Genomic DNA, 14,140 nt, shown 5'->3' with positions numbered 1-14,140 from the left:
TAGCTCAGCTGGGGGCTGTCACTTGGATTTGGGCATCTGGATTAGAATCATCGGAAAGGTTAACAAAGCTGGACATCATTGAAGGCTTATCCATAGGGGAGCGCATTCAGGGCTGTCCATCAAAGTGCCTGCACAGGTCACCCCAGGTAACTTGGGCTTCTCACAACATGGGCTCTGGGTTTCCAGCAGGACTATTTTAAGAATGGACTTCCCAAGAGCCAGGAAGCAGGTGGTGGGCTAAGGGCTACATCATTTCTGCCATATTCGGTTCATCAAAATATTCCACGTGCCTTTATATTTCAAATTAAGTGGTCTATTAAACTTTTAGTTAAAATGCAGATATGATGTGTACATGTTGTGTATCTAAGTAATAACATATCTAAGATCATTACCTCATTAATTCAACTAGTTTTTCTTATTAGATTTCAGTCCATTTTCTTTTTCATTTTGTAAATTAACAACACTCTTTTTGAAAGTAATAAATCTCATTTGTGGTCCAGATTTTCTCCATTAGGTTAGCCTTAACCTTATCTCACTTTACTCTCTCAGTTTGAGGTTAAATGTAGATTAGTAATTCTTGGCCTAACTTCCTAAATCATTTTTTTTTGCATAATTGGAATGGCTTACATGATATCAGTAGACCTCTTAAACGAATGTCAAGGAAAGCAGTTTCTATTGGCAGGGGGACCTCCAGCTTCATTGAGAAGCATTCAATTAGATAGAAAACAGATGCTTATTTTTGTCTTATAAACTTCAATGCAGGTTATGTGGTAATTACTTCAAAGAGGAGGATAACAATTTATGTAATCAGCAGGACCCTATAATTACTAATGCATAATTTCTAAACAGCATTTAGCAAAATGAGGCCTATACATACACTTTGTAATGGAAAAGATATGTTTGACACCACACTAAATTAAATTAAAAATTTGCATATTTTCTTCCAGGAAATGCACTAGCTTCATCTGCTCTATTTTGCTTGACTAATCAATGCCTCCTTCTAGCTCCATTACAGGATCACGGAAATGCTGAATCACTATGATAATTGCATGAGAGCATTAGGTCCAGGAGTGAAGAAAGACTTCCTCTTCTGTGACAGGGATAAGAGAGCACCCTTCTAAGAGGACATCTGGAAGTCAGATCTAGACAACTTGTTTCCACTGAGAGTTGAACATCAAGGTCATACAAAGTTTCGAATGTAAGTGCTGGTAGAGAACTTAAAAATTATCTGTACTTATCTTTCATCATAGTTAGGAAGAGGATCAATAAAAAGATATGACTTGTGCAATACCAAGCAGTTGGTAGTCTGAATAGGAAGGTATTCACCTAGTTAGTCCTATCTGAAATCCATTCAGTTAAGGTAGGCAGATCATAAACTGAGTTGGTGTTAGACATCCACAGACTCCATTAGCCCTAGGGATATCAAACCTTTTTTCCTAGTAAGTATTTTAAAATTCACATGTATACATTTGCACTAAGGTTAGATTGTTAACAGATAAAATGATGCATAATGTAGGATATCTCCTGGAGATAATTCAAGCTCTCCACATATTTAAGAAAGTTAAGCCAGTTGTTTACATTCTCTTTCTGAAAGGTCATGAATGCAGTCATTGACCTTGATGACTTCTTACCTACAGTTCCTGAAGTCAGGTCAAGAGAGTTACCAGTCTCTTCTTCAAAGCTCTGGACCTAAGGCATCAAATTGCAACAATCTCATTAGAATTTTTTTCATAAAGATTCACTTCATTTAATTAACTGTCTACTGGCAACCAGTAAGTAGGGTAAACATGAATTCCTCATCTCAAATAGTTTATAGTCTGCTGGAGGAGATGGTAAGGATGAAGTACCCAAGATAAGGATTTAAAGAGTTCAGGAGAAGGGAAGAAAGTGAGGATACACAATTCTTCTTGGGAGATATAAATTTTAACTGAATTCACATAATAATATTATTATGAAAGACTTTTTTGCTATCAAGAACACATTAAATATATTTGGAGAAACTAAGTTAATTTGGCTTGCTAAACTATGGAGAATAATTCAAAAAATTGAAGTGATATATAGTGCCTAGATGGATAAAAGAAAATTTAATTTACAAATCAATGGAGCAGAATTTGTTTTTGATGTTTATTAGAAACTAATAAATAATACTCTATCAATGAAAATAAGGCTATGTTAAAACAAAATAATAAATATTACTTTAAAAATGGTAATGTACTTTACTATAGAAGCATGATGCAGAAAAAAGAAAGTATAAGAAAACAGTTACTGCTAACATCTTGAAGTGTTTCTTCGCAAGTTTTCTTTTTCATAAATTTATCCTGCATATGATGATATAGTCAATTTTTTTCATTCAAAATTTAGAAGGAAAGCTTTCCACCCACATCATACAGTTTCTTTGAAAGCACCATTTTCATGACTGCCTGGTAGGCCATAATTTAAATGTACATTAATTTATATAACAACTCTCCAATTGTTGGAATGTTTTAAAAATTTTGCAACTAACAATAATATCTTTGTTTGTGTATCTATTTCTACATATCATTTTATTTATTGGGGATTGATATCTAAATATTGAAAGCTGAATCAAAGGATATAAACATTTTAAATATTGTGATTATATGACCAAAAAAAAAAAGATGCAGGACTAAACATATTTTGAATACACTTTTATGTCTTTGTGGGGCAGGGAGGGCTGGTGATAGATTATATTTACTTAATTAAATCCTATTCTTCTTTTAATATTTTAGTAAGCTTTATTTCCCATAATTTCCATGATCCTCTTAGACCCCCCTGGCTGGTTAAGAATCCCTTTAATTGCTGCCTGGATACACCAAAACAAGTCTGTAGATTGCCTTAAAAGTATGTTTACAGACCTGCCACTGTCCCATGTTATGATTTTCTAACACTTCTCTGGAGCTCCCTTCAAAGCAGATTCTATTACCAGTTCTGGGCTGTTCTATTTGTGGCTGGCACATAGAAGGCTCAATGGAGAGGTGACCCCACCTGGGGATTATATGAATAGAAGAGAGTGGAAAGATGTATGTATTTTGGGGTTGTGGGACTAAGAAGTCCTGGTAGAGATCTAAATGAGAGTGAAAATTAGTGTGACTGTAGGTGACATGAAGTAGCAGAGAGTACGTGCGTAATAGGTCAAGACATATGAATACCAACAAACCCCAGAGGAAATAAAACTAACCCCCTAACATCAAAACCCACTGGATTCTACTGCTTTGCCCCTGGCACTGCAGTAGGCATGGCAGAGGAAACATTTCCAAGACACATTCCCTGGTCTCCAAGCGGCTGAGAGGTGAGACCTGGAGGCGCCACTGACTCATGTGCAATTTTCTTACAAACCCAAGCTCTTAGGACATAGCAGGGGAATTGTCAGGGCAGGTTTCACTGAGAGGGCAGTAGTTGATGTGACCCTTAAAGGTGAAACATGAAGTTAGGATACTGATCATACAAAGCATACTGAGATGCATCATAAAACAGTGAGCACAAGCAACTCATGGATTAATCTGTGAGCAAGACAAAGAAAAGGAAAAGAAAGTTCATTTCATACTAGATTATTTCTGACTCAAGCAAGTAGAATAGCTTTAAATGTCTTAGACCAAACTGAATTTGGAATAAAAATCATTGACAGCATGAAAAATAGTTAAGTGAGAGCTGGAAGGCAGGTTATACCCCTTAGGATGCTGAGCGCGTAGGTACAACACTGACCTCTTCCATTTCAAAGGAGTCTGGTCCTTTACCCACAAGATGAGACATGTTCCTGAGCTTGTTAATGTGGATCAAATTCTCCTTCCGAGCTCTGTCCCTGAGTGATCCCTCAGGCACGTAGGAAAGAGAAGCCTGCTTAGCCAGCATGGGCGAGCAAGGCCACTGCTTGCCCAGAAGATCTCGGGGAGGGTGACAAGGTGTCAGGTCATCACAGGCTTGGGCAGCCCAATGCTCCACCAAAGGAGACACATGGCTTTGGTTGTGGCTGATTGAGGCTGCTGGTAACTCTGTCCCACACTCACAAGGTTTGGCAGAAGGGATAACAATTCTGTCTTTCATCTTGAAAGATTCGGATGCTTCTGGGTCACAGTCCCTCTGGATATTCCATCTCGAGGCTCTCCGTAAAATCTTACTTGTTCTTCTTTGAGGCTCTTTAGCCCCACTCACTGCCCTTCTTCGCATCCTGTCTCCTCCAGCTTTCTCCTCTGTGGGGCTCTGTGGGAGGTTGACATCATTCAGCAGAGATGAGAAGGCATTGGTTACGTGGTCTAGGATTTCCAGCTGTCGGAAACGACCTGAAGAATACAAGGAATGCAAACGTTTTACACTGAGTTTTCTCAGCAAAACTGCACGGATGAAGTGGATGGTGTTGTCAAAATTGAAAAGTTGGTTGCCATGTGATTTTCAAGACGAGGAGTACTTTGAACTCTTGAAAGTAAATTTTTACACATATTCTTTGCTCGTATGGAGCTGATTCTCCAGTGTAATGAGAAATCCTTGTGCTATGGAAAAAGTCAACACCTCTTAAATGTAGCTGAATATACATAGCTATATGGATTATTTAACACCTCATTTTCAGGTGTTAATTTATTAAAAACTATGGACATGTATGAGTCTATATACCTATATGTATTAAATTAACTGTAAAAGAATGAACCTGGCTCTTTCAACATGAAGCAGCCTGAGTATTCTTCTCACAGCTTCATGGGGTCGATATCTCATCATGACCTCCATCATCTCCATCATCTCCAGAACCAGAGAGTTGTGGAATGGTCTGGCATATGGAGCCAGAAGGCCTGGATCCAAATCTCAGGTGAATCACTTCTGGAAATTCAACCCTGACTACATGAATGAATAGATAGTGTTAATCTCTATGCCAGACATAGTAAATGGTCAGTTTTTTTCTCTTTTTTTATCTTGGAATCATGACTGTTTTATATATGTGTCATATTTGCTGTGAGCATCAAAAAAAGTTGTAAAACACGCTGCTATGTAAGTATCAGCCATTAAAATAAATGATTTCAATGTGCAAGACAGGAAGGAAATGTATTTTCCTCAGTCTTTCAAGAGAAAGAAGTCATGAATGTGAAAATGCATTTGTCCTTCAAAACAAACCCGCTCATCTTGTCTTTGTGGATGATCTGGTTTCAGTATTCAGGTAATATATGCAAGTGTTGACTTAGCATAGGGTGAGGCCTAATGTACTAAGAGTTCATTTGAGGATGCTTTGCCAGTTTGAAAAAAAAATGGTGAAAAAATATTTTTGGTATCTGAAGATAATGAAGCCACAGTAATGGAAACAATACACTCCATCTATTTCACAGTCCTTTTTTTTTAACCCCTGTGACAGCATGCCGGGTTGCATTGCCCAGCGAGGGTCAAGGACCACATGGGAGGGGAAGGTTCTGTCCTCTGCACGTTTTTGTTTTCCACCTTCAGAGCAATGCTGGTGACTCTTCCCTGTGTACATCTTTACACTTACCTGCTTCTTTCACTGGAAAGGAGAGGATATTAACTCATCATCCTCCAAAAAAAATATGAGGGATTTCCCATAGAGGACTGTGTTATTCTTTCAACACCTATAGGAATTTGGGTTGGGGATGTTTCAGAATAATTCTGATTAAATTCCTCCCCCCAAATTAAGCTTTAGTTGAAACCAAATCTCTTTTGTGAGCCAGAGGGTAAGATTGAAGCATAATTCAGTTTTTATGATTGTCTCCCATCTACCCAATAGCAGGTTTTTATACTTAGACAAAGCCTATCAAATTAATTGGTTCAGTCAATTCAGAGAACACAATATTCTGAAGAGTTGGATGAGTGTCTTCTTTTATTTTTGCCTTTGGGTAGATTGAACAATGGACGAATTGATTCTCACCCTCAAGTTTGAATTTTTTTTTCTACTGACTTTGAATGAGACATACATCTCCAATCTATCTTTCTAACAGCCAACTAATTTTGTTATTGCTAGTTTTACATTTGACCTTCTCAGCAGCCTTGAATCAAAAGTGTATTGTTAAGTAGCAGAAATAAGAGGGCAGCCATTACAGGATTATGGGCAAACTCCTAGTTCCTCTAAAATCCATGTTGATTTCATTTGTAAAGTGTTTCCTTCACAGATCAGCTCAAACACTGCTCAAGTGTTAGTAAATGTCCTTATTTTTCCCAAATAAAAAATTGATCAAGAAGCTTGCATCTCTGTGGAACTCAGAAGAGGAGACAACAAAGAACAATATTAATTGCTTCTAAAAAATAAAGAAAATTCACATCACAACATGTTCAGGTTGATATACTCCCTTTCAAAAACCCCATTACTTCAATTTTAAAACCCATTTCATCTACATGGAAATAGAGAAGTGGGAAACTAAAATAAGAAATCCACATGAAGTCCTGATTTCAGATAATGATTTGATTTTTAAAAAAACCACTTCAGCTCCCTTGACATTCCTTTCAGTGAATTTATTTATTTAAAATAATTTATTTCAGAAACAGAACTTTGCTGTTTTCCCCATCTAGAACCACTCAAACTCTATTCCATGGAGATGTTCTTTGTTGCTCCAAGAGGGGGTTCTAAATTCAAATGATTTTAAAAATGTTGCATTTCTCCTCTAGGACACTGAAAACACACCTTTGATTTATTACATCAATCCTGTAGTAAATAAGCTATAAGATATCCTCCCTCCAAATTATTCAAGCACAGTATGTGTACCTCAAGAATATCCTCAGGAATGTCCTAAAGAAAAGTCTTCCACTGATGACCAGTCGGAGAAACAGAACAATGTACAATAGCTATAAAGATTAGGCAGAGCTAGTCTACAAATCTGCAGGTATGACAGATTAATAACTACCACTTATAGCTCAGGTTGCCAATGGTGTGTGTCTAAGCCTCATAGATGAGAAATTAAGGTGTCACCTAATGACCCAGATAAGCATTGTCAGACCTTGGTTTCTCTGATTCCTGGGTATGTGGCTATGGTATATATTATTACCAGTATTACCAGTTTTCCTCTTGTCAGGGGCATATGGCAGGATTATATCTTGGGGTTATGTAGGCCTATGACATGTTCTGGCCAGTGGAATCTGAGAAGACCTGATATGTGTAGTTATGGGCAGAAGATTTAAGTGCTAACTATGGCTTTCCATTTCTACCCTTTTCCTGTTATTGCTACTAGTGACATTCCATATTGGTGGTATGTGGGGTGGGGGTGGGGAGCAATTCCTCAAGTGAGGACAATTTGGAGCAAATCAATCCTTCTTCCAAATATACAACCAGCCCACAGTGGAAATGTAGACTGATCAAGAAAGAAATCTCTTCTGCTTTAAGCTACTGTGTGAAAAGAACAGAATGTTACTACATACAGCCTACTAGTCTGTCCGTTTAATACTGTGGTCCACCCGGCCACTCACTGCCTTTGCTGAGGTGCTCACAAGGTCCTCACTTACCATACAAGTTAGGATTCTCAATGTCCATCCGCTGCTTTTGAGCTTCAAGAAAAACACGGATGTTGATCCCTCTGGCTGCTGAGCCACAACCAAGGAATCTGGCTGGGATTTGCGTGCAGATGTCTGGCTCGTCAGCGCCAAACCCCAGATCTAAGAGAATCTCCACTGGGTCTTTTTCCCAAAATTCCAGCCATTCAGGAATGCTGTGATTTAAAAAAAAAATGAACATATATATGAGTCCCTTTATCCATAACACCTCACTGAAGCCTAAGCCACAGTTTTCTAGTCACCCAAACTTCCAGAAACTGAGCGGAAGAGGAACCTGAACAGACAGATGGTGCCTTCACTAGCGTTCATATATACTTACTTAAAGGACAGTCAGTCTCTGCACCGAGGGACTGCTCGCCTATACTTTACATACAATACCACGAGTTCATCCATCTGGCTTTTTTATTTCCCCAAGAGCAAATGTTAAATTAGACAGTGCAGGAAGATTGTGGAATGGATGCCAGAGATAGTGCACTGTCAACCACAAAGAAGCAGTAATTGATGGCAAGAGGAAACAATGGGAAAAAAAGTCAACAGAAGACTCGCAGAAGAATATTTTTAAAGAGTATTAGTGTGGGGCATACTCAGCTACATAAATCTGTTGAGGATATTAAATGCAGAACCCCAGGGCTCATGTTTATGAATAATGATTTTAAGTCCCTAGGTAGGATTCACATGTTCTGTCTCTCTTCTTTTTTTGGACTTGGTTGATAAACAAATGTTTGTATCAAATTGTTCTAGTCTGCTTTGTCACTGAAAATGATAAATATCCATTATCTGGAATTTGTATTTATGTATACTAGTTCACTTCCCAGTTGTTGAGCTTTTTTTGAGTTGGAACTTTTAAAACTCATGGATTCTGGGAAAAAGAACTTTTGATGAGGTTTTACCATATTTGCTTTTTTTCTCTTTTTACTTCTTCTTTCTTCTTTTTTCCCCCTTTTTGTTTGATGCTAGTGTTCACCTTGACATGCAACACTAATGAGCTTATTTGCAATAGTTGAGATGATTTTATGGTCATGAGCTTTTAGTCTCATGGCCAGACCTGCTTAATGAAACCACCGGCAACACATTTACATTTTCCAAGTAACATAGATATTTAGTGCTTTGCCTCTTGATTCAGTTAAGTAAGAAAAGGTAGTCCAGCAACCTTCAATGGGAACTGAAATGGCTTGGCTTGTACAAATTTAGTCATAGAAATTACTTGAAGAACTGGGAGTGCCCATCTGTCAATGACATGGACATAGGAACAAAAGGAGGTTCAAGGGAGAAAAAAAAATCTGGCAAGAAGTCTAAATTATATGGGGGAAGACTTAATCCATTAGTCTATTGACCTTATTGCACAAATTTTTATTCATCCCATTTATGCAAATATTTATTGAGTGTCTGTCATGTTCTAGCCTCTATGCTAGACACCTATGGCACATAAATGAACAAAGGTAGTGACTGCGTCCCAAAGGTACAATCTCATGGCCAATAATACAATTATTGATTGGTTTGTTATTTAAAATCTTTTCAAATCATTATGAAAATATCACTATTTTTAATTTTTTATTGAATTTTGCAAGAAATATTTAAAATACGCTTAACATGTTAAAAATTATAATATTACACACAAATATCTTTCTTACTTTCCTCATTGTCCCCAGTAATTCTGAGCCTTTTCCTCCTAAACCTATGTATATTCTTCTGGACATTATTCTATGTAGCTATATACATGCTCCGCAGATCTCACTAGCTTGTTTTATAAATAGTACACACTCTATGTATCTTTCTGCATCTTGCTTTTTTCCCTTAAAAGATATGCCTTGAAGATCTTTCTAATAGGTGCAGATCTACAGGGTATAAACTGTATATACAGGGCATATCTCTGCCTACTTTTTTAATCATTGCATGAAATTCCATAAAATGAATGGGCCAATGGTTTATTGGGCCATTTTTACATTAACAGATATTTAGTCTGTTTTCCATATCACTATTGTTCTTGCAAATTGGAATTTGGAAGTCCTTTGTTTATTCTCTCATCCGTTCATTCAGCAAGTTTTTCTCAAGTCCTTATTTATAATTTTATAAAATTGGTTGTTGCCCAGAATGTATTTCTGGAGGAAAAATGTGTGGAAATCACATACCTTTGTGGTACACTTGTGGTAGAATGGCAAGAATTGAAACTGGTTCCTCTGGATAGGGTGGGATTTTCAGAAAACTGATGCAGAGACCTACAACCAAGGGGGGAATGCCAACATGAGATGTGTTGATTGAGGTAGTTCCTGGGAGGTCATTGTCAATCTTTCCCTTCCAGAGCAAACGTGCATTTCTCTTAGTTTCTAACAACCCTCCCCCAAAGACCACAACTTTGAAGAGACCAAGTGTGCAGCCCAGGACCTGATTCTCTTTTCAGAGCACTGTGTTATAGCAGGTGTGAGAATTTAAGTGTTAGGTGCCCAGCTACCGCTCATTATAAAGGTGACAGAATGTCATACTCTTGACAGATGGTAAATCATTGGGGAACCTTTTCAGGAACACAGCTTTGTTAGGTTCCAACTTTGGGGAAGAAGTTAAAATTATGTGCTGAAATAGGCACAGGGAATAGTCACTGAAGCAAATCCATGTTAATTCTATAATGGAAAAGAATTTCATATTGCATGGAGAAAAATCTCGAAGTGCTGTCCCCAGGGTTCTTGTGGCCATCCATATGCAACAGTAAGAAACTCCTTTATTACTGAAAAGAAAAAAATTGAGTCACTCTGTGCAATAGGTCTGCATTTGCAAATCATTTGAAAGCACTTTCAAGGAAAGTGGAACATTATTATTATGTAGTTCAGTTTTATAAATCTTGGCTCTACCATGGGTCACATCTAGCATCATCAAACACAATAGACAATACAATTAGAATTTATTAAAGACTCCAATGCAGAGGGCAGTGTTCCCAAGGACATTGAGTTCTCTTACTTGGGCTGCTGAATTTGTCTTTGTTCTGTCCACATTTAGGAAGAAGAGCTGGGGCTTGCCACTTCCTTGTTTAATTGCTTCTTTTCATGAAGACTGAGAAAGAGCATGTTTCTGGATAATATGAATTCCAGAAGACTATTGACTCTTGAGGAGCGGCATAAAATATCCTTTCATTTATTGATTCATCTCCGTTTATAGCAACCCTGCTTAAGTTAGTTTTCATTTTGCATTTATGGGTCACATCTTATTTTGTAATGTTCATCAGAGACATCCAGGAGCAACTCTGGCCTTGAGTCCAGAAGAATTCATGTATAGTCACTCTTCTAATAAAGTAGGGGTGGGGGTAGGGAGCAGAGCTGATCACAGAATCCAACTCTCATCTTCCTTTTTGAGAAAATAGAGGGTTTTCTGGGAGCTTCCTGTGATCCTATATTACTCTATGATTCCACAAGAAACAAAAACAACAATCCTTAAAGGGAGGAAAAATATTAGGAAAAATGGCATTTAAAGTGTGTTATGGTTTAGATGTGGTGTCCCCCAAAATCTCATGTGTGAGACAATGCAAGATGTTTTGGAGGAGAAAGATGGGGTCATAGCCTTAATCAAATCAGTGAATTGATCCCTCATGGGGTTAACTGAGTGGTAACTGGAGACAGGTGGGTGTGGCTGGGAGGAAGTGGTTCATTGAGGGCGTGGCTATGGGGTATATATTTTGTATCTGGAGAGTAGATACCTCTCTTGCCCTGTGCTCGCTGATCATCATGTGAGCAGCTTCCCTCCACCACACTCTTCCACCATGATACCCTGCCTCACCTCGAGTCCCTGAGGAATGGAACTGGCTGTCTATGGATGGAGAAACCGTGAGCCCTCAAATAAACCTTTCCTCCTCTACAATTGTTCTGGCTGAGTCCTTTAGTCACAGCAGTGAAAAAAGCTGACTAAAACAAAGTGTGAATTGTAGAAGTACGAGGGATATAGCAATGGTTTCTGGCTAGTTGGAATTATCTCAAAAATGCAAGAATGAGAGCCCAGGAAGCAGAGTTCCTAAACTCAGGAGATCTCAGAGTTTATCCCAGCATTTTATAAACTAGAGTATGCCCAAGAATCATCTGGAAGACTTGAAGAAACACATCTTTGTTTCTGAACCTACTTCAAGGGTTTGTAGTGCAGTAAGTCTGAGCAGGGAGGGAGCTCAGGAACTTGCTTTTCTATTAAGTTCCCAGGTGCTGCTGGTGCTGCTGGTCTGGGAACCACACTTTGAGATCTAGTCTCTCCTTGTATCAAGAGACTCTCACTACTTTCAATCTTACTTTGAAAATTGTATGCATTATTATCCAGTAAATATCATGATAATTAATAACATTGGCCAAATGAAAGTATAAATACAACTGTCATATGAACAGGTCTTTATGAATAGCTGTACTATAGTAAAATGTCACTGAGGCACAGGTTCTAATTAAATCACCTCCCAAGTCAGCATTTGCTGATTTAATTTGTTTGTTCCTTTATGACATCTAAGGAATCTCTAATTCTCCAAGGTTAGTGAACACATTCCAGGCACTCAACCAGTGTGACCTTTCGTGAGAGCCTAGGATCCATGGCATTATTGAGAAACTTCTTCACTTCTACTTCATTTAGGAAAGATTCAGATGTAACATTGTGGGGAGAAGGAACTCTGATTCTGCTACCTACCTCATGTAGTCTTTCACAGTCATTTGAACCATTCCTTGTTCATGCAAAGAAACTGGAAGAAAAAAACAGTAGAGGTGAACTTAACTTTCTTTTATCTCATGGGAGATTTTCTTATATCCGAATGAAACAATGTGGGACTGAATTTCCATGTCCCCGGTTGTATAAGCATGGAAGAGAAGGTATGTCAGGAGTGAACAAGACAGAATATAATGAATGGCTAAACAGTAGGACAAAGCCCTGGAAGAAATGTACTTGTTCAATGAAGCGAGAAGTCAGGAGCGAATGGAAGAATCAGTGGAGGTTTCAATGGCGGAAATGGGATTTATGTTGGATGTTTAAGAATGAAGTGAATTTGATGAATGGAAAGGAGGTATCACCACTAAAGAAGAGAAAAAGGTATCTGTAAAAAGAGGAAGGTCTGAGACTGGTCTGATTAGATCGCAGAGCACGTGGGGAGGCTCTCTCATGGAACCTGTGGCCCATCAAAAGCACAGCCGGGGCAGGCAAAGGAACACAGGAAGGAATTGGCATTTACTGAGCATCTTCCATTAGTGGGTACCATCCAATCCATCCAAAATCCATTTGATTTAGGATATATCCTCATTTCTCCAATAAGGAAACTGAGACTCACAGAAATTTAGTAATGAGTCCATGATCAAGAGTAACAGATCTAGGAATTTGTTACTACCTGTATTATTGATTTTAGCAATAGCATACTATCTATTTAGCACAATGTATTTAGTATAATCTACTCAAGCAACAGCTAAGCATGTTACATGCATAATCCCAATTTCTACAATAAAACCACGAAATAAAACCAACATTTTTATTGTTGTTCTTATTCCCACATAATAGAGAAAAAAACTGAGGCTCAGAGAGATTAAATACATTTCTCATGGTCACTAAAAATGCCATATCTTCTTTTAAAAAAAAAACATATTGCTAATAGAATATCTTGTAGTTGATTTGAAAACTGAAAACGAGAGTTTATAAGTATACATCAGGACATGAAAAACCAAGAAAAGTTTTTGAGCAAATATATAAATATGAGAACGATGATGCTGACAGTCCATTTGCTGGGCAGTGGAGCTGAGGACAGAATATCTTAGGATGAACATGTATTAGATATCCGAGGCCCATTCAAGGACTCTTGCAGTATCACACTGTGTGTCACGACACCACATGCAGCTGACATCTGCAAAAGGAACTATTCCCAGTATGGGTACATTTTATCACTTACTTTCCCTCATGGCTTTCTTGGGTACAAATGTGGAACATGCACAACACTGGGAAGTGTCCCCACCCTGTACTTCTATGAGAACGTGAAGTTTTTCATCATAAGAAAGAGAATGCAGGTTGGAAAAAGTTTTGGATGAACAAAGCCGAGTGATTAAAATATATGAAAGAATGTTGAAAATAATAAAGAGCTTTCATTTGGAGCCAGAATTCTTGTCTGGGTGGTAGAGGGGGGCAGTGGTCTATATGTAGGCTTTAAGTTATCCATGAACTAACTTGTTTGAGAATGTCAAATTTGGTGGATGAAAATAGGGATCTCCATAATTTTTATAGCAATAATCACATTTTCTTATTCTTTTTAGATACAGTAGAGTTGATTTTGACATATTCTATATACACGGAGTATTACTTATTCTAGTTTGGATTCTATTCTTGTGGTTGTACATGATGTGGACTTTCACTGGTGGTTTATTTATATATGAACATACGAAAGTTATGTCTGATTCATTCTACTGTTTTTCCTACTCCCATCCTCCCACCCTTCCCTTCATTACTCTTTGTCTAATTCAATCAACTTTGATTCTTTCCTCTCCCCGCACTCTTATTGTGTGTTAGCATCTGCATATCAGAGAGAACATTCAGCCTTTGATTTTTTGGATTGGCTTAATTCATTTAGCATTATAATCTCCAGATCTATCCATTTATTGGTGAAAGTCATTCTTTTTATGACTAATACTCTATTATGTATATACCCCACATTTTCTTTATCTACTCA

General features: G+C 37.9%; 1 protein-coding gene across 7 annotated transcripts in view; it reads right to left on the bottom strand.

Moving 5' to 3' along the window:
- Itprid1 (ITPR interacting domain containing 1) overlaps positions 1-14,140 on the bottom strand; it is a 152,663-nt gene that overhangs the window by 55,992 nt on the left and 82,531 nt on the right. For all 7 annotated transcript variants that reach the window (XM_048786427.1, XM_048786425.1, XM_048786430.1 and 4 more), the window contains exons 5-9: positions 12,130-12,181; positions 9,618-9,704; positions 7,441-7,643; positions 3,721-4,295; positions 1,632-1,689 (exon numbers count right to left, since the gene is read on the bottom strand). In XM_048786427.1, the coding sequence (XP_048642384.1) occupies positions 1,632-1,689; positions 3,721-4,295; positions 7,441-7,643; positions 9,618-9,704; positions 12,130-12,181 (975 nt within the window). The remainder of the gene's footprint in view (positions 1-1,631; positions 1,690-3,720; positions 4,296-7,440; positions 7,644-9,617; positions 9,705-12,129; positions 12,182-14,140) is intronic.

Source organism: Marmota marmota, unplaced genomic scaffold (assembly GCF_001458135.2).
Source record: "Marmota marmota marmota unplaced genomic scaffold, marMar, whole genome shotgun sequence".
NCBI lineage: Eukaryota > Metazoa > Chordata > Mammalia > Rodentia > Sciuridae > Marmota > Marmota marmota.
The sequence above is the reverse complement of the archived record's forward strand: the minus strand, read 5'-3'. Positions and strand labels throughout refer to the sequence as shown.